Raw genomic sequence first — 23476 nt, forward strand, 5'->3', positions numbered from 1 at the left:
CAGCCTCTGAGCCACCAAGGTTAGAGGTCACGGCATTATATTACCACACAGCATCAAGGCCTGAGCAGCCGAGCACAGAGCCCAGGCACAGAGTATACAGGCCACACATGCTCTTCATTCTCACAGGGTGGTCAGGGCAACTCCGTGGGCGCTGGAGACATACAGTATGTGCAGGAGCAAGTGTGTTGTATTTACTGCTGCCTATCTGGATGTCCATGATTCTGTCTGTATTGGTGCTGGTCTGTATTAGCTGGTGCAAAGACAGGAAATCAATAAATGCACAAATCTGAAATGTTTGAACCGCAGCAAAGGGGTTGTCATACACAGTATTAAGGGAACTGGTTTACTTGCTCTGCGGCAGTTCTGTAGACAAATACAAAAACTATTTTCAACCAAACATGCACCCATGACCTCGTTTCAAATCCGTAAAAATACAGTGTGGTTTAGCATATAGATAAAACACACTAGAATGGCCTCTTAAGGACTAATACAATAAATGTGTATTCTATTCTAATGAACTACCTCTCCTCTGCTTCAGGCCCCCCCTCTGCTCTTTTTGTCTTAGTTATTTTAAGCATTTTCTCTCGAGGGCTGGAGGTGCATGCGGAGGATGTTGCACAACGAGCTCCCCCAATTGTGATCCTAACAGACGTGGACTGACTGGAGTTATTCTGGGTCTGGAAGCTCTAACAGTGCATTATCCACACATATCTCCCCCACTAACACAGGTCCTATCTATTGGCCTAGCCTCTGTACTCTTACCTGCTTACAGCTGCACTCAAAGACACAGTGGAGACAAGACCTACAGTACAGCCAGGACATAAACACCCTGTCATCATCATCTTCACACATGCTAAACCAAAGCAGCAATGATGGATCATTCATTCTATGACTCTGGCACCATCTGCTGGCCAGCCTGCTTCAACTCTATTCTGCTGGCCAGCCTGCTTCAACTCTATTCTGCTGGCCAGCCTGCTTCAACTCTATTCTGCTGGCCAGCCTGCTTCAACTCTATTTAGGCGCAAGAAGCACCAAAACAGACACAATCTTGGAAACAAGAAGTTGAATTAGATTTTAAAATGAGTAGGAAATGATTGCATACATGTCTAGTCAGATTGTGTGTGTGTGAAGAGTGAGGTGTGAAAAGGGTACAGTACCTCGAAGCCCACCACCCACAGTATGAGCTGTGTCTCTGACTCCGGGAAATAGGACTTGACTTGGGGGGACATGCCAATCAAGGCACAGTTGGTCACCACGGCGATCACACTCATGGCCTCAAAGGCAAGCTGGAAGAAAAGAAAACACAGGAACTTTCCCCCCTGACTGGTCTCCCTTTCCTTCCTATCCACCACCGTTCAAAACAATCATCACAGTTAGACAGTAACCTTTTTATCCTTAAACCTTTCCTTCCTATCCACCACCGTTCAAAACAATCATCACAGTTAGACAGTAACCTTTTTATCCTTAAACCTTTCCTTCCTATCCACCACCGTTCAAAACAATCATCACAGTTAGACAGTAACCTTTTTATCCTTAAACCTTTCCTTCCTATCCACCACCGTTCAAAACAATCATCACAGTTAGACAGTAACCTTTTTATCCTTGAAAATCTTATCTCCTTTAATTATCAAATAAAGTCAATCAAACCAACCAACCACACTAAATGTACTATAGAGAACTAAACAGAGTAGAAAGAGCTCTTAGGTCAGCCTTACCTGCCACACCCCTATATTGGCTGCAGGCTCAGAAAAGGGTCTTTTGAACACCTTGCACATCTTGAAGGCATCCGAGTAGACCTCTGTGACGTTGTTGAGCACCACCAGCACCGCGGCCAGAGGGTAGACACAGGAGAACAGACTGACATAGCCAAACAGCAGGAACAGCTCCAGGTAGTCATCAAATGTTCCCTTAATAGAATACAACAGAGTTTATACAGATTCATGGAGGTTAGACTACACTAGAGCATTACAATACCCACTTCAGCCACTGGACTCTTCATCTATGTCTGTCTAAACACTGCAGTAACATTTCACTTGATGGGGGTATTCTGTGCATAAGGCAAGCATAACAGCATAACCAATCAAGACAGTGGTTAAGAGCGTTGGGCCAGAAACCGAAAGGTCGGCTGGTTCAAATCCCCGATCTGACTAGGTGAAAAATCTGTCGATGTGCCCTTGAGCAAGGAATGAACCCTAATTGCTCCTGTAAGTCGCTCTGGATGAGAGCGTCTGCTAAATGTCTCAAATGTAATGTAAAGATACTGCAACGCACATGAAGGTATCATTCATCACAACCTTCCTAGTTACACATTCATTCTCCCATAACTTGAGTCCTCCAACTCACCAGGTAGGTGCTCATGTCTGCCTCCAGCTTGACCTGCTCAGAGAGGGGCAGCTCCTTGTCTTCCATGGTTTTTATCATCCTCTTATGGGCCTTCTTGTTCCTCCTCCTCTGGAGCCAGTAGGGCAGGAAGGCCTCCATGATCTGGTTCAGGATCTGAGACGTTATCAGCAGCGTGGCCAGACTCTGAAAGGAAATAAAATAGGATATGATAGTAGATAGTAGTAGCAGCAGTAGTATGAGTAGTAGTATGAGTAGTAGCAGTAGTATGAGTAGTAGCAGTAGCATTAGTAGCAGCAGTAGTATGAGTAGCAGCAGTAGCTGTAGTAGCAGCAGTAGCTGCAGAAGTAGTATGAGTAGAAGCAGCAGTCTCTCCCCCTCCCTCCCTCCCTCCCTCCCTCGTCAACCTGGCCTGATGATTCATTGCTGTCCCCAGTCCACCTGGCCGTGCTGCTGCGGAACCCTGACCTGTTCACCGGACGTGCTACCTCTCCCAGACCCGCTTTTTTTTTTTCAACTCTCTAGAGACAGCAGGAGCGGTAGAGATACTCAATGATCGGCTATGAAAAGCCAACTGACATTTACTCCTGAGGTGCTGACCTGTTGCACCCTCGACAACCACTGTGATGATAATAATAATAATAATAATTATTATTATTATTATTATTATTATTATTATTATTTGACCCTGCTGGTCATCTATGAACGTTTGAAAATCTTGGCCATGTATTGCTTTAATCTCAACCCGGCACAGCCAGAAGTGGACTGGCCACCCTTCAGAGCCTGGTTCCTCTCTGGGTTTCTTCCTAGGTTCTGGCCTTTCTAGGGAGTGTTTCCTAGCCACCGTGCTTCTACATCTGCAGTGCTTGCTGTTTGGGGTTTAAGGCTGGGTTTCTGTACAGCACTTTGTGACATCAGCTGATGTAAGAAGGGCTTTATAAATACATTTGATTGATTGCAGTAGCAGCAGAAGCAACAGAAGTAGCAGCAACAGCAAACGACACTGGTTGCATCCCAAATGGTACACTTTTCCCTTTATAATGCACTACTTTCACCAGGGCCCCAAGGGCTGTGGTCAAAGGTAGTGCACTATATAGGGAATAGGGTGCCATTTAGACAGAAAATGAAACACAATAACAGCATTGGGGATATTGCTAGTAGTGAGAGCCTTATATATGTATCTCTGTCTCTGTTGCTAGTGCCTCTAGCGTCCATGTCTGGAATGATGGATCACTTGAATCGGAACGTCTAAGGCCAAAAGCTAGTAGTGACCAATGATGTGTATAAACTCTGGATTGCTGATGCTATATATTGTCCATTTGAGAGGCTTTGAAGCCACCGGTCGGCCATATTGGCTCTCCCCAGTGGGAGCAGTCCTCCATAGGAATGAATGGAATTCTACAGTATTTCAATTAAAATTAGGACAAAATTAGATGTATTTAAGATGTTTTGTTGTAGTAGTAGTGGAAACAGTAACAATAGAACTAATATATATATATATGTGTATTCTATTACAGACACCTTAATGCATACTTTTATATTATATGTTAGCAAAACATAAAACAAAAGAAATACATTTTGTATTTATATATTTCTTTTGTTTTATGTTTTGCTAACATATAATATAAAAGTATGCATTAAGGTGTCTGTAATAGAATACACATGTCAAAAACAAAATGTAGACATTAACACATGCATTTCTATAGCTTCCAAAATCTTGTTTACAATGAAGGAGGATTACCAAGATGGCTGCGCGGTGGCTTCAATACAGCGCCCCCTGTTAGTCATCCAGGGTATATATACACATCATTGGTAGTGACCCACCTGTCTGAGAAGCACCATATCCTGCATCACAAAGGCAATGTAGAATAGGGAGGCAAAACAGTTGAAGAAGTTGAACTGGGGAGAGAAGATGACAAGTAAACTGTTAACAAAAGGATTTTCAAAATCAATGGTAAGTTGAAATGATCATGGAAACAAACCAATTTCCTGTAAGACTCACCACCAATACTTTAAGGACCAGGTGATTTTGAAATGTTGACTCAAGCCTGTGGTTTTCTAAAGCAAAAATAGCATTGACTTCAGAAACAGTTTGTCTTCTATCAAGTCAACAACTCTCTACAGTCAGCAAAAGAACAAGAACACAGGAATCACCACTGTAGCGTTAAGACAATGTATTTTTAGCCTCAATGATGTGTGTGTTCTGTTGTTTTCTGCATTGTGAAAACAACATTGTATGTATTATAAAATATGAGCTAAAATGCATTCATCCACCCACCCACCCATCCAATCCCACTCACCCCAGCCAGTGAGGAACTCTGCAGCATAGCGGTATATGAGGTTCATGATCTCTATAACTACAGCGTAGATAATACTGGGGATAAAAAGTAGCAGTCCCGTCCAGAAGGTAGGCTCCTCATCATGGATCATCAAGGCCCAGCCCTCCATGTCAAAGTAGATCATCATGACGTAGAGAGACAGGTAGAGGCACAGCAGCACAAAGGGAACAGACACCAGGTAGATCCTCAGCTGACGCTTGGCGTTTGAGTAGAGTGGCTCCGCCCGCCCCGTGACGGGGTTGACGCCCAAGACGCCGTGGAAGCCCGGCCTCGGCTCTTCGAAGGCTTTCTTCCTGCTCAGGGTGCCCCAGCCGTACGCCAGCGAAGCGCTGAGGCGCTTCCACAACTCCAGGATCACTGTGCACCACACCAGGTTGAAGCCGGCGAACACCGTGAACTTGTCGTAGTCCTCCCAGTCGAAGAGGTAGTATGGTATCCCTATGAGGGCCATGGGGATCAGGGCCAAGGTGAAGTACTCCAGGAAACCAAAGTAGAGTGCCATACCCTCACCAAAGTAGTGCCTGATGTCATCTGGATGGACCATGGGGAATCATGGGGAGGATTTAGTCACAAACAAGCTATTCGGAGGTTCTTAGAATGTTCCATGTCTTGTACATGGTGATAGGCTAATCATTTGATATACTCCAGTGAAGTTCATATTGAAAGAGATGGATAACACTAAGATAATACATTTGACAAGTGTAGCCTTAGGATTCAAAGGGCATAATGATCAAGCCATGGCAACTGTAACTTACCAAGAGGCTGGAAGGACAACTTGATCTTTTTGAACCAGGAAAAGGAAAGCCTCTTGAGTTCCTCCTTCTCATGCAGAGGGAAAACTTGGACAAGGACCCCCTTTGATTGCATTCTGCGTACTGAGATTAGATTAAAAACAGAAGAGTCAGACCATTCACATTTCCCCCCCAGTCTCCTGACGCTATTTGTCATGTGATTCTAGCCATCTTTATTAGATAAGCATAACGAAACTTGAACTAGTGGCCCATGCTAGTGTTTCCCCAACTCCAGTACCTCCAACAGAACATGTTGTTACAGCCTCGGACAAACTCACCTGATTCAACTCATTGAGGGCTTGATGATTAGTTGACAAGTTGAATCAGATGTGCTTGTCCAGAGCTACAGTAAAAATGTGTACTGTTGGGGATACTGGAGCACTGGAGTTGGGAAACGCTGGCCTATGCAGGCCTATGCTCTTTTGGTGAGCGATAATTCCCTTGTTAAGTTGCTGAAGTGCTAAAAATGACTGAGAACATTGGCTACTTGAGAGCAATGAAAACAGTTGAGTTTGAACTGTTAACTTTCCTCATAATGAGAGAAAGCTTAGTTTTCTAAAACAATAACATACAGACAATGGTGGGGACCCACATAATGTACTAGTATATTTGTATCAAAATAAAAAGCTTTAATTTCATGCCATTTCTTGACAAAATTATTTCCAAAACGTTGCATTATTTTTCTAAACAATTGGTTAAGCTGAATAGCAGTCTATCTGCTCAGCAAGAGCATTGACTCCTTATCTCGTATTTGAATAATCCACTGACACTTGCATATTTATTGTCCTTATTGCTAACTCTGATGGGGAGACAATATGAGGATTATGTATGTTATGTTTCAAATATGGTATTGGCTTCAGACCTGGGTTCAAGTAGTATTGGTTTTCATTTGTGCTGAACTTGACTGAGCCATGCATAAGATCTATACACCTGACATCAGCATGATGCAACAGGGATTCGTTGGGCCAGGTGATGTTTTTACAGTTCTCAACTGTCCAGTATTGGTGATTGCATCCCCACTGGAGCTGCTTCTTGTCTTTAGCTGATAGGAGTGGAACCCAGTGTGGTTGTCTGCTGCAATAGCCTATCCGTGACAAGGACCGACGAGTTGTGCGTTCAGAGATGAAGTTCTGTGCCGTTATTTGCCTGTTTGTGGCCCGCCTGTTAGCTTGTATGATTCTTGCTATTCTCCTTCGACCTCTCGTCAACAAGCCGTTTTTGCCCACAGGACTGACGCTGACTGGATGTTTTTTGTTTGTCGTACTATTCTCAGTAAACCCTTGACACTGTCATGTATGAAAATATACTGGAACCGGCACACCTGGCACCGACGATCATACCACGCTCAGTCGCTTTGCCCATTCTAACGTTCAATCGATCAGTAACTGAATACCTTGATGCCTGCTTTATATAGCAAGCCACATGACACACTGTCTGTAGGAGTGCACTATTTTGGTGAACGGAGTGGTGTACCTAATAAACTGCCAACAGTGTTAATGGCTCTGAGCTTCCCTAGCACAATGGAACCAATGGAATAGTCCCAAAAGTGCAAACCCTGCCCATCTGACATTCCAATCCAGGCAGCAGGCTCAGAGTATTTGAAAGAAAATGTATACCATTTGAACCCAGGTTTGATGACTGTGCACCCAGTGTTTCAGTGTGGCTGAGGTCATAGGGTCAGTGCTGTACTTACTGACTGACTTCCCTGGATACAGTTTCATCTTTGGATATCCAGGCACGTGGACCTCATCCTTAGCCCTCAGGTTGTCCAGTCCATGTTTTATGATGTATTGACACTCTGCCATGCTCAGAAAACCGTCCCCATCACCTGTAGTATAGAGACAGACAATTAACACAGTTACAGTCACTTTGTTTACTTAAACAACACGTTGCATTTACATATCAATCTAGTTATTGCATTGTATAGTAATATAGTTGTAATAATATAATACAGAACATTTAAAATACTATTCATCATCTATAGTACATTCACAGTTTACTGTGTATGCATCACTAATGGCACCCTATGCGATAAGGAATAGGGCGCCATTTGTGACATACTGTACCCTAGATTACCTTGGAACTCTTTGAAGTTGTGCTTGTTGGCATACGTGAAGCCTCTCATGGAGCCGTCCTTGAACTCCTTGAAGAGGCCCACGTCCTCAGCTCCGTATAGGAGCCTTTGCCAGGAGGCCCCCACCACATACACATTGGGGTTGTCCTTCTCTGTGCCCTGGGCCCCTGGAGTCAGCTGCTCCACCAGCAGCTCAGCCCCTAACACAGCAGAGGAATCAGGACAGGTATGAAGGTGTCAATAGACTAGGTGTTGGTCCCAAATTACATCCTATTCCCTTTATAGTGCACTACATTTGACCAGGGCTCATAGGACTCTGGTCAAAAGTAGTGCACCATGTAGGGAATAGGGTGCCATTTTAGGATGTAGCCTAGGACAACCATATTGTATCAACAGAGCCAGACTGACTGGTTAATAGATACAGTAACTAAAAGGGACTTTCACACTATTGTACCGAACCGTGCTCTTTTCAGTGAGTATTTCACGATATAAGCGATAAGGTCACCCTGCTTTGTTTTCACATAGCTTATCGCAGGTGGCATCAGGGCCCGTATTCATAAAGCATCTCACAGTAGGAGTGCTGATCTAGGGTCAGTTTTGCTATTTAGATCATAATAATATTTTAGAAACAGATCCTACATCAGCACTCCTACTCTGAGACGCTTTGTGGAAAAGGGCCCAGATATGTTATCGGATCAGTTTCACTCACTTTCAGAGAGCACGATAGAGTGAAAGCCAAATCTTTAACATTTGTATAAAAGAGAGGAAGCAGAGGCAAATTGAAAAGCGATGGAGAGAAGACTGTTTCAAATGTTGGGAAGCTTCAAATCTCTGTTCCCAATATACAGTAGGTAAACTAAGCTCAATGTACTGTACCTCCATCTTGCTGCTTGTCTCTGACCCTGTTTAGTAACCATGTGATGGCTTCCTCTTTGGTTTCCGAAACCAACTCGATGACCACCAGAGGGGCAAATGTTGAGCCATCACTGTCATAAACTGGCAAGCTTTTTTGCATTTTCCCCTCTCCCTGTGAAGCCTGGAGAGAGACAAGATAGGAAACAAATGAATTACACATGACTGCCTACAAGGACCAAAATGACAATGATAAGTTATTGCACATTCAAATGTTGCTCTAGGTAACCAAATTGCTTATTGCTCCTCGTGCAAATGTGAGTTGCAGCACCTTCACCTGGCCTAAAACAATCTTATATTACCTAACAAGGTGTGGTATGTTCAGGGGTGCAGCCTTGAGGCGTTTTACTAGTCTGAATACCAGTCTCTTTAGCTAACATTCCACTCCTTGTCATTGCCAAAGAGGCTGGCCTTTCAGCAATCTCAACGTTCAACAGAGAGAAATAGTAATGGCGTCTTAGTTCGCCATAGTTCGTTGGACAAAGCTTATGGGAAAATGAATGAAGTTTTGTAGGGTTTTTTGGGCTAAAGAGACTGGTCTGATTCAGACGGGTTGGGTTAAATGCGGAAGACACATTTCAGTTAACTGGATTCAGTTGCACAACTAACTAGGTATCCCCCTATACCTTTCCCAGGCTAGCGTTTTACAGTCTGAAGTCGTTAACTTCTGAAGTTGCCTTCATATTCTAAAACGCATTCTCTTTTAGTCATTATTATGGCTTGGGTTCAGCCCAACTGATTGATGTCATTCGACTGTTTACTTTAGCCGTTGAATCACATCGGCTTAAAAACAGATTTCCCATGTATTAAAGAGGTTCAAGTTTAATTTGCTCCGAAATCTGATTGTGAATATCAGCTAAAGCTGTCTACTGACAGTGACAGCTGAGTGTTTTGGTGTGAGAGGGCGGGCGGGGCAGTATCGATGGGTGGTTATAAACACTGTTACAAGGTATACTCACGATTGCGTTACTCTGAAGAAATGTGTTGAGCTTCGACGTAACATTGTCATGTACAACTGGGAAACATTTGACACAAATCGGAACAGTAGATACCGGTAGACCTTTTACATCAAATCTCTATAAACAAGGCTACTCACCACGTCCTTCGTTCGCTGGCGCAATAAGGTCCACTTTTAAAGGTTGCCCGCGAAGCCAAGTCGACAATAAAAACCTATTTCGAATCGTCTATTGTCTTGAGAAATCAGAAGTTGCTTGACTTCTGCCTTTCCACGTCACTGGCACTGACAGGCAAGCGCCGCTGTAGACTTCAGCCCGCAGTTTTCACACCCACCAACGTGCTATGCTGTGTGTGTAGGCCTACATAGCATAGAGATAGTTAGAGGACGCAACATTGTATCTGTCTTATTATGTCGTCTGAGAGCATGGGCAGTGTTGTCACTTTTGTTCTTCTACTACTTCTATGAGATAGTAAACAAACTGAAAGTGTGCATACTGCCACCTGGAGTGTGTTGTTTGAAAAGGTACAAAGCCAAGGTTGGTGATTGAATGCCACCTGCAGTTATGGAATGTTTGCTCACAAGTATAATTCATTGGCTGATCCCTCCTGATGACCTGGATGGGATTATGTGTTAATTCCTTAACCCATAACAAGTCCCACCCCAATGACTACTTAAAAATAGTGAAAGTCTTCAAATGCGCTGCCCATGCTTAGACAAGCTCTAGAGTCCTGTATCTATCTCTATGGAACATAGGCAAGTAAATCACGACAAGAACACTTTCTATGGAGCTTCCTCATTTGAATAGGATTGTAACACGTTTTTCTAGTAGGACAGGCATACGTCTTATTATGGAGGAGAAAATACAGTAGTTATAATGTTGACAATTTTATTTTAACCTTTATTTAACAAGGAAAGTCAGTAAAGAACAAACTCTTATATACAATGACTGCCTATCGGGGAACAGTGGGTTAACTGCCTTGTTCAGGGGCAGAACGACAGATTTTTACCTTGTCAGCTCGGGATTCGACCCAGCAACCTTTCGGTTACTGGTCCAACGCTCTAGTGGTTACCTGCCTAGTGGTTAGACTAAACCTCACCAGACAATCAGGTGAGGGTTATTATGGTCTTGCTCCAAGGATACAAGTATTGGTTCTTGTTAGTTTGGTTGGCTAGGTTATTATTACTATTGCGGTTGTCATATTAAAAACACAGAATCCATAGCATTGCATTGTCTCTCATTAGAGTCTATCGAATACGACTTGTGTAAATAATTGTATTTGACCATACCAGAGTTAATTTGTGGCAGAGAGGTGTGTATCTTCCGCAATATCACGTCCCACAGCGTCAGTAAAAAGTCGCGTTCTTCTTCAGGGGTGTATTACTGAAACCGTTTACTTCAAATGGAAAACATTTTGCAACGAAAACGAGACTTTATTGGAGAAGTTTATCAAAATTTGGGAGGTTATGTAGGTAGGTCCCTCCCTGTCTCGTTCGCTCAGAGGAAGAGACGAAGTTTTAATCGTCCCAAAATAAACCATTTTTGTATGGAGGTCAATGAGTGTCGCATTTGGTAAACAAAAATGATACTTTCTAATTTTCTACTTGACGCTTATTTGATTTAGACGTTTCGTAAATCTTAGGTGTTATGAATATATAAAAGTGGACGCACGTGGCATTTCGGAAAAAAATTACTTTATATCTTAGTTGTGCCTGTTGTCAGAGCTTCTGTCCCCAGCCAAGGAGGGCATACAGCAACACCTAGATATTCTCCGCAGATTCTGTCAGACCTGGGCCTTGACAGTGAATCTCAGTAAGACAAAAATAATGGTTCTATAAAAGGTCCTGTTTCAGGACCATGAATACAAATTCCTTCTAGACACCGTTGCCCTAGAGCACACACAACTATACCTACCACGGCCTAAACATCAGCACCAAAGGTAACTTACGAAAAGCTCTGAACGATCTGAGAGACGAGGCAAGAAGGGCCTTCTACGCCATCAAAATAAACATACAATTTGACATCCCAATTAGGATCTGGCTAAAAAATACTTTGAATCAGTTATAGAACCAATTGGCCTTTATGGTTGAGGTCTGGGGTGCGCTCACCAACCTAGAATTCACAAAATGGGGAAAAACAAAATTGAGACTCTGCATGCAGAATTCTGAAAAAAACATCCTCTGTGTACAACGTAAAACACCAAATAATGCATGCAGAGCAAATTAGATGATACCACGCTAATTATCAAAATCAAGAAAACAGCCGTTAAATTCTACAACACCCTAAAAGGAAGTGATTCCCAAAACCACAAGATCTAACCAAATCATGAGAAAACAAAAATATAATTTCTTGACACATTGGAAAGAATTAACTAAAAAACAGAGTAAACTGGAATGCTATTTGGCCTTAAACAGAGAGTACACAGTGGCAGAATACTTGGCTACCATGACTGACCCAAAATGAAGGAAAGCTTTGACTATGTACAGACTCAGTGAGCATAGCATTGCTATTGAGAAAGGCTGCCGAAGGCAGACCTGGCTCTCAAGAGAAGATAGGCTATGTGCACACTGCCCATTAAATGAGGTGGAAATTGAGCTGCACTTCCTAACCTCCTGCCAAATGTATGATCATGTTTGATAAACATATTTCCCTCAGATTACACAGACCCACAAAGAATTTAAAAACAAATCCAATTTTGATAAACTCCCATATCTATTAGGTGAAATGGCACACTGTGGTATCACAGCAGCAAGATGTGACCTGTTGCCATAAAAGAAGGGCAACCAGTGAAGAACAAACACTATTGTAAATACAACCCATATTTATGTTTATTTATTTTCCCTTTTGTACTTTAACTATTTGCACATCATTAGAACACTGTATATAGCCATAATATGTTGTCAGTGTAATGTTTACTGTTCATTTCTGATTGTTTATTTCACTTTTGTTTATCTATTTTACTTGCTTTGGCAATGTAAACATATGTTTCCCATGCCAATAAAGCCATTTGATTTGAATTGATAGAGGACTCATCATGGATATTACCCAATTTGGCATGGACATTGCCATTGAGGGCTTCCACCATTTATAAGTATTCAACTGGATGGGGATTTCTATGAGTTGGTAGCAATCAGCCAATGAAGAAAAACATTTACTACTTTAAAATGGAGATAGCTTTAATGGGACTGCCCAAACTGTCACAGACGTTATAATGGCACAGATACAAAGATGAGTCCTCCATCTCTATGGCCTGTTGTTCACACACGTATCTGCCCTCTCATTGGCTAGAATGGGCTCCTGAGTGGCACAGTGGTCTAAGGCACTGCATCTCAGTGCTAGAGGCGTCACTACAGACCCTGGTTCGTTTCCAGGCTGTATCACAACCGTCCGCGATTGGGAGTCCCATAGGGCGGCACAGAATTGGCCCAGCATCGTCCGGCCGGGTTAGGGTTTGGCCGGGGTAGGCCGTCCTTTTAAATAAGAATTTGTTCTTAACTGACTTGCCTAGTTAAATAAAGGTTACATTTTTTTAAATGGTCCCACCTGATCTCACCTCCTGCCTGCCTTCCATATTTGAGGACATGTGTTTTGATAGTCAAGTGACCGCTCTAACAATCTTATCAATACAATAGACACTATTTGGTTTGCTTCCGTTTAGATCCTTAAGTATGGTAAAAGTTTTCCATTGCAAAAGTTTTGCAACGGAAATCGCCTAATGAATACACGCCAGGTGATGTCATGTTTTGTGGATCATGTGATTTGTCTGTGTGAAGAATGGCTGACCAAGCTGTGACTACTGAGAGAGGGTGGGTGTGTTTTTTTTATAAACAAACTTAGAACCACTCTTTTATATATAACAATATTGATAAAAGCGACCCACAAAAAGTTAATCATGATACAATATGTTTCCCTTGTTTGTCTTGTTATTAGCTAGTCCTAGCATGTTGATTGTTCTTGTTTGTCGTCAAGCACTTGTAGACTGAAGTTCATTTTCAGTTGACTTTGTTGCCATTTCATGACTTGACATGTGTCAGTCGCCTTGTTTATAGTTTATGCCGGGTTCAGGTGCAAGTCGGAGCTAGGAAACTCAGACATTTCGACTTGCTAATTAGTTGAACGCGGCAGGTGATTGACAACAACAAGTTAGAAAGTCGGACATTTCCGAGGTTCCTAGTTCTGACTAGGACGTGAAAACGGCATTGGTCCGCGTCAAAAAGTCATGAAACCGACGGAGTGGTTTAAAGCTTGAAATTAACAGCTGTGCTGGAATGCGAACAATATGGGTGTCAGTTCTGACGGTATGGAGCGGGAGGATGACGGGAATGGTCGGTAGTGGAAACACGTAGGAAGAAGAGAGATCATGATACAGAAAGCAGCGAGGCTTCTAGTGAAGAAAGCATAAAGAGGGCCAAGGTATGAAACAAGAGTAGTGATGTGTTGGAGTGGAAAGCGGTGATGGTGTTTGATGAGACCACAGGGTGTAAGTTAGGCCCTATCTGACTAACTAATGCCGTAGAGAAAGAGGTAGGTGAAGTGAAATTAGCTCGGTTCATTGGAAATGGTAGATTGTTAATTAATATAGTGTGGTAGCCAGGCTCAGCAAGAGACTATTCTGAAAATGGGAAGAAGATTAAAAGCCATGTCCCTGATGCTTATGCTAGATTGAGGGGAGTCATCACTGTGGTCCCAATATCTATGTCCATAGATGATGTTAAAGAAAATGTGAAGGGAGGCAGAGTGATTTGAGGCCATAAGGTTGATCAGTAGGAAAGAGGGTTAAAGAAGTGAAAGCTTATCAGAGGTGCTGAGGTTTGATAAAGTCTTGCTGAGAAAAGTACAGATCGGATTCCTTAATTTCAATGTTAGAGAATTTGTCCCATATGCACTGCAATTTTTTAAATGCCAAAGAATGTAGCTGCTCAGTGTAAAGGAAAGAAAAGATGTGGCAAGTGAGGAGGGACACATGGTTACGGTGAATGTGGAAGCAATGTGAAGGTTAAGTGCTGTAATTGTGGGGGAGAACAGTGTAGCATTTGGTGGATGCCAAGTACAGAGAGAGGCTCGGAGATATAGGATCAGTCGTGATGTATGCAGAAGCCGTGAAACCGATTGGTAGAACTACAGAGCGGACTGATGGAGTTTACATGGATGTACTTGTAGTAAGTGGACCTACTGTTGTGGCTGCTGCTTCTGATGGTTTGGAGGCCTGGAAAGAAATATTGTGCTCATTCGTGTGTGGTGTCAAAGGACACTTTGATAATGAATAAAGTTGACTACATAGCTTTTATTGGTAAGGTTATTAATGCGACTCGGGTTGTAGAAAGCAAAGGTTATTGTGGAGATGGCAAAAGAGATATTGGGGGTAACAGATGTTACTGTTGAAATGGTTGTTGACATGTTGAACAATCCTAAGGGTGGAGTGTTTCAGCATGATACAGATACATTTTAATGGGGTGAGGGGAGGGGTTTTGGAGGGAGGGTGTCTTTGACAATGTCATATCTCAAGATGTTTTAGTAGTTGTTTACATGTACATAGACTACTTATAGGCCCTTTAAATATCTGTGTTTCTATTTTCTGATCTTAATTTAGGACAATTCCATGGTAACGGAATTATCCTGAGAAATTCTATGGTCGTGGAATTATGCTCAGATTCAGATTTTTCACTTTAAAATGTATACCAAACAAAACAACATTGATTTCAAAGTTTAACAAACCATAGAACTCTATGCAAAAGGACTTAACAATTTCCACAGAAAATATACAGGAAGAACTGTGCAGATACAAAGTTTGGTAACAGAATAAAACCCAGGGAGATTTTACTGTAATTCTGTTACCAAACTTAGCATCTGCACTGTTTTTCCAGTAAATTGTTCAAAGTAGTCATTGTTTGTTAAACTTCTAGATCAATATTTTTTTGATTGGCATACATTGTAATTCAGCTACCGTGGAAATGCCATATTGACAATCTCCAAAATGCCTAAAGTAAAATGTTTTAGGAAGGCTTGAAAGCTTTGTTCAAGGGTTTTTGTAAGCCTATAGGCCAGTACACTACAACCTTCTCTACTACTGCAACCCACTTTCAAGAACCAATTATCCAATACCTTACCGTTCTTATCTGTTTTTTATTTTGGATGTAACTAAGTCCAATGCAGCGAATCCCCAACACTAACTGCATTTTTCCATTCAATTAACACAAGCATATATGATTAATAAGGCTATTGCATATAGTCCCTGGCATATAACATCCCTTTTTCCACTCTGTTTTTTAGTTTGTTTTTTGGCTGCAGACTGGCTCAGCGAATACTGATGTTTCTTGGTATTCATAGTCTTTTCTACAATTGTTGACTTTCCTGGACAGAACGTTGAGGTAACCTACCTACCGGTGTGATTGTCAGACTAACTCCACCTCCCTGGCTGCACCCTACTCATATGCTGCTAGTGCAGCTCTAACTCCCTGCTGCATGCAGTGCTTGAGGCAGGAAGTAACATCCCTGGCAGTTCAATCAGTTAACAAACCCTGCATGTCATTTTCTTTTCACCTATCCCCGAAGCATGTTTACCAGTTATTTTTTTTACATTTAATCACTTGTCTCATTTTTGCTGTGCAATATTCCAACAGTCAGCAACATCACTCCTGACTACCCATGTAATCCCAGACCATAGAGGCTATAGCCTAGGCTGGTTGATGAGTTGTGTCTGTCTATGCAGGTCCTGGACTTCCACAGCATGGATCACCAGCTGGCTGCCCTCCTGGTGCCCCACCTCCCAGAACCAGCTCAAGACTGCAGAGGAGAAGATGCTGCAATGTAAGGAATTCCTCTCTCCTTTACCCTCAAACTGTATTTCCATCCATGGCCAATTTGTGGATTATTATGTGTGGATCCGTCTCATCCCCAGGCATCACAGGCAAGGTGTCCCAGCAGTATGTCCCAATCTCGGATGGTAACATGCTGTGGACCCTCACATTGAATGGAAACATGAAGCACCAGACTCCCCTGGTGCTGCTGCATGGCTTCGGTGGAGGGGTGGGCCTGTGGGCCCTCAACCTAGACGCCCTGGCCCAACAGGTTAGTCTCTGAAGCACAGGCTTCTCATGTAGCGTTGGAAAGCCTGAGGAAGTTCTCCTCTGAGAGACAATGTAAAGGGGTGTAGTACGACAGAGTCTAGATAGAAACTAGTGCACGTTGCTACATATCAAACCACTGAAGTATTTTGCATGGTTGGGGCTCTGAACAGGTCTGTCTATGCAGATTCTATCACCTCAAGAAACACCAGCAGAGACCCACAGGGAAGAAATATATCTGCTGCTCTGACTGTGGAAAACGTTGCAAATCTTCATCAGAACTTAAAATACACCAGCGAGTACACACAGGAGAGAAATCTCACCACTGTTTTGATTGTGTTAAGAGTAATCAAGTACCCAATCATTTATTTGTCTGTCGCACCAGTAATATTTACAGTTGTAGGGAAGGAACAGATCCAGATAATCATATTTCTGATGTTTATGCAAGGATGAATAAGGTACCAAACTAACGGTGCAGGCTACAGAAAGGTAGTCCGACAAGGTAGGAGAAGAGACACGAAAAACAAGGAAATGCCTCTTCTGAGGGGAAACTTCATTTCTACTCGCAGCCAATCAAATGAAAAATCCAATACTGAATTTCTCCAGACATCCAAAAGAGATTTGGAAGGATGTTCACAGGAAACTACCAACAGGTCAACTACACCTGCTATATATAACTAGCTCTAATTGTTGTCTGGCTGCTATATATTTTGTGTATGCTTTCTTTTTAACACTGTGACTTGTATTTTTAGTACGTTTTAGCATGTTGTGTAGTGCCTTTATAAATAAAATGAATTTTCATTATTATTATTATTGTTAATAACAGAGGCCAGTCTATGCCTTTGACCTGCTGGGCTTCGGCCAGAGCAGCAGGCCCTACTTCAGCTCCGACGCCAAGGAGGCTGAGGCCCAGTTTGTGGACTCCATCGAGCAGTGGAGGGCTAAAGTCGGCCTGGAAGCCATGGTCATGCTGGGACATAACTTTGGAGGTTATTTGGCAGCTGCTTATTCGCTCAAGTATCCCACCAGGCAAGTATCACCTGAGACCACCCAACACTTTCCTCAGTTCAGTACCATAGACAGGTTTCAATATGAATGGCTGTTTTATTCCTTAGTATTTAGCCACCTCCTTGGTTAAAGAAAGAATACTACATGTATTTAGGCAGTCCTTGGTTCACCCTCCTATGCTTGACTAATACTGTACACCCCAGACCTCACGGTATGTTGGTATGCAGGTGCTAACCTCTGATAACATGAATGTCTTTAAAAAGTGTCCCCTCTATGCTGTATCTCAACTGAATCATCTTCTCTCACTGTGTTGGTAAGATTTCAGCAGGAACCTAACTCATTATGGCTGTTTGATAAATGTCTCCAAAACCTCATCACACTCAGATCAGAACACCTTAAAGCAGCCAGCCACATCCTGTCCTTCTAGTATTAAAGCAGCCAGCCACATCCTGTCCTTCTAGTATTAAAGCAGCCAGCCACATCCTGTCCTTTTAGTATTAAAGCAGCCAGCCAGCCAGCCACACCCTGTCCTTCTAGTATTAAAGCAGCCAGCCAGCCAGCCACACCCTGTCCTTCTAGTATTAAAGCAGCCAGCCAGCCAGCCACACCCTGTCCTTCTAGTATTAAAGCAGCCAGCCAGCCAGCCACATCCTGTCCTTCTAGTATTAAAGCAGCCAGCCAGCCAGCCACATCCTGTCCTTCTAGTATTAAAGCAGCCAGCCAGCCAGCCACATCCTGTCCTTCTAGTATTAAAGCAGCCAGCCAGCCAGCCACATCCTGTCCTTCTAGTATTAAAGCAGCCAGCCAGCCAGCCACATCCTGTCCTTCTAGTATTAAAGCAGCCAGCCAGCCAGCCACATCCTGTCCTTCTAGTATTAAAGCAGCCAGCCAGCCACATCCTGTCCTTCTAGTGTTATCTGAGTATCCTAATTGGCTCTGAATTAAGGACAAAATGCTCTTAATCTGACTGGGGCACTTTGGCTATGTTTAGACAGGCAGCCCAATTCTGTTATTATTTTTCCACTAATTGGTCTTTTGACCACTCATCTTTTCACATCAGAATATTTTCAAAGCTGATCTGATTGGTCAAAAGACCAATTAGGGAAAAGAATATCAGAATTGGTCTGGCAGTCTAAACACCGCCTTTATTTCTCCTGTTCAGTTCACCGATGGACAGACCACTTAATAAACTGTGCCCTAGTGGTTTAGATTATTTCTTTTCCAGATCTTTCAATACGACCTCAACTTATTTTGTTCACAACCAGAGGCGTTTCAGTTATTTCAGATTGGTGATGATGGAGGAGTATGGTCTTTCCTCTTCACTGTCCTGTAGGGTGCAACACATGGGGCTGACCTTTCCTCTTCACTGTCCTGTAGGGTGCAACACATGGGGCTGACCTTTCCTCTTCACTGTCCTGTAGGGTGCAGCACATGGTGCAGGTTGAGCCGTGGGGCTGACCTTTCCTCTTCACTGTCCTGTAGGGTAAAGCACATGGTGCAGGTTGAGCCGTGGGGCTGACCTTTCCTCTTCACTGTCCTGTAGGGTAAAGCACATGGTGCTGGTTGAGCCGTGGGGCTGACCTTTCCTCTTCACTGTCCTGTAGGGTAAAGCACATGGTGCAGGTTGAGCCGTGGGGCTGACCTTTCCTCTTCACTGTCCTGTAGGGTAAAGCACATGGTGCTGGTTGAGCCGTGGGGCTGACCTTTCCTCTTCACTGTCCTGTAGGGTGCAGCACATGGTGCAGGTTGAGCCGTGGGGCTGACCTTTCCCCTTCACTGTCCTGTAGGGTAAAGCACATGGTGCTGGTTGAGCTGTGGGGCTGACCTTTCCTCTTCACTGTCCTGTAGGGTAAAGCACATGGTGCAGGTTGAGCCGTGGGGCTGACCTTTCCTCTTCACTGTCCTGTAGGGTGCAGCACATGGTGCAGGTTGAGCTGTGGGGCTGACCTTTCCTCTTCACTGTCCTGTAGGGTGCAGCACATGGTGCAGGTTGAGCCGTGGGGCTGACCTTTCCCCTTCACTGTCCTGTAGGGTGCAACACATGGGGCTGACCTTTCCTCTTCACTGTCCTGTAGGGTAAAGCACATGGTGCTGGTTGAGCCGTGGGGCTGACCTTTCCTCTTCACTGTCCTGTAGGGTAAAGCACATGGTGCTGGTTGAGCCGTGGGGCTGACCTTTCCTCTTCACTGTCCTGTAGGGTGCAACACATGGTGCTGGTTGAGCCGTGGGGCTGACCTTTCCTCTTCACTGTCCTGTAGGGTAAAGCACATGGTGCAGGTTGAGCCGTGGGGCTGACCTTTCCTCTTCACTGTCCTGTAGGGTGCAGCACATGGTGCTGGTTGAGCTGTGGGGCTGACCTTTCCTCTTCACTGTCCTGTAGGGTGCAACACATGGTGCTGGTTGAGCCGTGGGGCTGACCTTTCCTCTTCACTGTCCTGTAGGGTAAAGCACATGGTGCAGGTTGAGCTGTGGGGCTGACCTTTCCTCTTCACTGTCCTGTAGGGTGCAGCACATGGTGCTGGTTGAGCCGTGGGGCTGACCTTTCCTCTTCACTGTCCTGTAGGGTAAAGCACATGGTGCTGGTTGAGCCGTGGGGCTTACCTGAGCGTCCAGACACAGAAGACCAGGACAGGCCCATCCCCGTGTGGATCAAAGCCCTGGGAGCCATTGTGAGCCCTTTCAACCCCCTGGCAGGGCTACGTCTGGTGGGGCCACTGGGTAAGACTGGCAGCCTGTCTGACTAGATGGATGACAGACATAGAAATACTACTGTAAATTACATTTCGATTATATACCTGTCTGACTGGATGACTGCATTGTTTATGGGATGGAGTTTTTACCAGCCTTCAAACCCACCTCCTTTGTTCTTCAAGGTCCCACACTTGTTTCAACTCTAAGACCAGACTTCAAGAAGAAATACTTGTCCATGTTCAACGACGACACGGTCACAGAGTATATCTATCACCTGAACGTCCAGACTCCCAGGTTAGTCCCACTCTCTCTCTATTTAGTTCCTGTTTGACTTCACTGGCTTTTTATCTCCACTTACTCTGGGCCTGTATTTACAGTCTGAGTGAGTTTCAATACAGTTCATGACAATGTTTTCCTCTTAGACCATAATGAAGAAGATGTTATGATTTAAGATTAATACGATTATATGGACAGGAAGGACTTCAATTCTGAAATGCTTTTTTAATATAGGTTGTGATTTTCATTTGTCTCACACCATTACTTCAGTGATAATGTTAGTTTTGCTCTGTTGTAGAGGTGAGTTCAAAGTAGCTGCTTATTAACGATTATTCTGAGAAGATCAGATTATCATATACCTTACTGCTGTACTTCACCCTCTTTAGTAATAATCATGTTTGTTTACTCTGTTGCAGTGGTGAGACAGCCTTCAAGAACATGACCATCCCATACGGGTGGGCCAAGAGGCCTATGCTGCAGAGGATTGGCCTGCTCCATGCTGACATCCCTATTACTGTGATATATGGGTCACGCTCCAGCATCGACGGTAACTCGGGCAACGCTATCAAAGGAATGAGGCCAAACTCTCATGTGGAGATCATAGTACGTTTCATTTCCTATAAGCTGAACACTTAAGATGCTGTCTGTGTGTGGTTGTCTAGTAATGTGTGAGGCAGCTGGCTCAACTTTTATATTCAGATTTATTCAGCAGGTGGCAGGAAAAAAAGTGAATTGAAGTGTTAAATCCTAGATGAATATGATTCTCCAGAATGTGTATCTGATCTCATATTTCTATTCCTCCTCTCTCCCAGGCTATCAGAGGGGCGGGCCACTACGTCTATGCTGACCAGCCAGAGGACTTCAACCACAGAGTGCTTCAGGTGTGTGACGCGCTGGGCTGAGGGGGGGGGGGCACTAGTTAACCTGCGGAGAGCGACGTGTTATACCCGTCATGCCCATAGTTTGTCCTCTCAGTGAGCATGTGATCTGTAAGGATAGAGAGGAGAGGACTGGGCATACAGCTCAATAGGGCTTTTTTTTACCTCGATCATCCTCACTTTAGGTCCTCAGTAGTAGACCTACCACCACCAGCACAGCAGGCCTGCTAACTAGGGAAGGACCCCGTGTTGAAAAGATGATTCTCCTGGATTGTTTGGTTTGACACTTTTGTATTCATTCTACTGACAAAAGAGAATGGCTCATAGTTTTTACTGCTTGTTGGGATTTTGGTCATTCTGTGATAAGTGAGTGTCACCTTTTAATCTGCTGTTTTAAGAAATGTGATTTTCAGAACGATACAGACTACAATTTGACCACTTGTGGATTATTCTCATTCTGTCAAAGATCCTTCGTGAGATTAATTAGAGATGTTTCATTTGCGTCATAACAGCTCATGTAGATATGACCACGGACCATAGAGATTTGATTTAAATACACATGATTGTGGAACTTTTAGACCTCTGTTTTTTCTGATGGGCTCCTGAGTGGCGTAGCGGTCTGAGGCACTTAATCCCAGTGCTTCTTCTCAATTCCAGGCTGTATCACAACCGGCCGTGATTGGCAGTCCCATAGGGCAGCGCACAATTGTCCCAGCGTCGCCCGGGTTAAGGTTTGGCCGGGGTAGGCCGTCATTGCAAATAAGAATTTCTTCTTAACTGACTTGCCTCGTTAAATAAATACCAAATATAAAAAGATTTCCCCATGACAACCGAAGTGCTTTTTTAATGACCTAGTATGTGACCAGGGACTACAGTCATTGCTGCTGCTTTTTGGTCTTGTCTTTTTATGTGTCCTTTTGCAAGTGGTCATTTTCACTTCAAGATGTTATAATTATGTTCTCATTCAGAGTGTTTTGGCTCTTGTTGTGGTCTAGTGTTAAAATTATCCAGTTATTAATAGCTAGCGTGTGCAGGTGAAGGAAACAGGTTTGAGAAACAAAGCATCAGAATCTAGTAATTGAAGATAACTACTCCATTCTCCTCAGCTGCCATTGTGGGGAAAGTAGGTTCGGCCTCAATAAATCCCATTCATTCATTGCAACAGTATTTGATAGTATTACTAGGCACCTATCCAGGGTCTAAGTCTGGAAAAGCACAGTATCTAGGTCTAAGATCAGTTAGCATAGCTATAGCAGCCTGTCTGCTTATTTCATATAGGTGACATCTTCAGCTAATATCTCTGTGTGTGACGTTGCAGATTGGGTGGGTTGCTTAGAATTTTACAGCCACTTTACCCAGTGCAACGTTTTTTTAATCTAAAGCACCGTTTTACTAGATGTGCTGAGCCCAAGGATAAGGTTAGATTAACTCCTGAACATGTGGATGCCTTTGTATTGTTGTCCTTCATATCATATCATTGTACGTCTCCAATCACAAGCCAATTACCGTGGGGAAGAACAAATGGTGCTTCTCTCTATTCATGTATTATAAAATACCTGTAAATAATAAAGATTATATTATGATTTTGGTGGCCTTTGTTTTGTGACACATGTATATCTAGACTTGTTGTTATGAAGATCACCAATATTTCAGTGTAAAACACTACTACCCTTACAGACATTCTGTCTGAAAACCACCTTTACAAATAAAGATTGCAGTAAAAGGGGAGTAACTGCAGTCGATTGTGGTGTTTTGGACGCAGTAATTGCAGAATAACTGAAGTGTACTGCAGTTGAACTGCAGTTAAAGTGCAGTGTAACTGCAGTTACACTTCAAAATTACTGCAGTAAAAAAACTTTTTTTGGATGCAGTATTTGTTACTGTAGTTATCCTGCACTCTGACTGCAATTTATTTTCTTAAGGCCACACTGGATATATTCCCATCTACCATGCTTGTAGCTCACTCTATTGTGTGCTGTCTGTTTTAGAGGTCGACCGATTATGATTTTTTTTTTTTTATACCGATTATTGGAGGACCAAAAAAAGCCGATGCCGATTTAAAAATACTTTTACTTTAAAAAATAAAAAAGTTTTAATTTATTTGTAATAATGACAATTACAACAATACTGAATGAACACTTATTTTA

General features: G+C 43.2%; 2 protein-coding genes across 4 annotated transcripts in view; one reads left to right on the top strand and one right to left on the bottom strand.

The window, feature by feature from the left end:
• ano10a (anoctamin 10a) overlaps positions 1-9835 on the bottom strand; it is a 54293-nt gene extending 44458 nt beyond the window's left edge. The window contains exons 1-11 of the mRNA XM_045698123.2: positions 9553-9835; positions 8421-8580; positions 7547-7744; positions 7164-7298; positions 5435-5554; positions 4641-5210; positions 4343-4398; positions 4165-4239; positions 2344-2526; positions 1716-1907; positions 1158-1286 (exon numbers count right to left, since the gene is read on the bottom strand). Coding sequence (XP_045554079.1) covers positions 1158-1286; positions 1716-1907; positions 2344-2526; positions 4165-4239; positions 4343-4398; positions 4641-5210; positions 5435-5554; positions 7164-7298; positions 7547-7744; positions 8421-8559 — 1797 coding nt within the window. The 5' untranslated portion in view covers positions 8560-8580; positions 9553-9835. The remainder of the gene's footprint in view (positions 1-1157; positions 1287-1715; positions 1908-2343; positions 2527-4164; positions 4240-4342; positions 4399-4640; positions 5211-5434; positions 5555-7163; positions 7299-7546; positions 7745-8420; positions 8581-9552) is intronic.
• Positions 9836-13086: 3251 nt separating this feature from the next.
• Positions 13087-22912, top strand: LOC106595731 (1-acylglycerol-3-phosphate O-acyltransferase ABHD5). Of its 3 annotated transcripts, XM_082975724.1 has the most exons (10): positions 13087-13218; positions 15683-15780; positions 16122-16219; positions 16311-16480; positions 17303-17505; positions 20048-20202; positions 20358-20469; positions 20868-21054; positions 21264-21332; positions 21987-22912. In XM_082975724.1, the coding sequence occupies exons 3-10, from the start codon at positions 16210-16212 to the stop codon at positions 22104-22106; spliced, it is 1026 nt and encodes a 341-aa protein (XP_082831850.1). In that variant the 5' UTR covers positions 13087-13218; positions 15683-15780; positions 16122-16209; the 3' UTR covers positions 22107-22912. The 3 variants fall into 3 exon arrangements, with proteins under 3 accessions (XP_082831850.1, XP_045554057.1, XP_082831849.1); XM_045698101.2 differs by lacking the exon at positions 15683-15780 and having other exon boundaries at positions 13118-13218; positions 21515-22912; XM_082975723.1 differs by lacking the exon at positions 15683-15780 and having other exon boundaries at positions 13118-13218.
• Positions 22913-23476: the final 564 nt, after the last annotated feature.

Source organism: Salmo salar, chromosome 05 (genome assembly GCF_965601325.2).
Source record: "Salmo salar chromosome 05, fSalSal1, whole genome shotgun sequence".
Taxonomy (NCBI): Eukaryota; Metazoa; Chordata; class Actinopteri; order Salmoniformes; family Salmonidae; genus Salmo; species Salmo salar.

Bases quoted from the DNA above. Each gene is read 5' to 3' on its own strand.
- LOC106595731 (XM_082975723.1), top strand. From the start codon at position 13,187: ATGGCTGACCAAGCTGTGACTACTGAGAGAGG. The intron at 17,506-20,047 runs GCAAGTATCACC...ACTGTCCTGTAG, and splicing joins TCGCTCAAGTATCCCACCAG to GGTAAAGCACATGGTGCTGG. The intron at 21,055-21,263 runs GTACGTTTCATT...CCTCTCTCCCAG, and splicing joins ACTCTCATGTGGAGATCATA to GCTATCAGAGGGGCGGGCCA.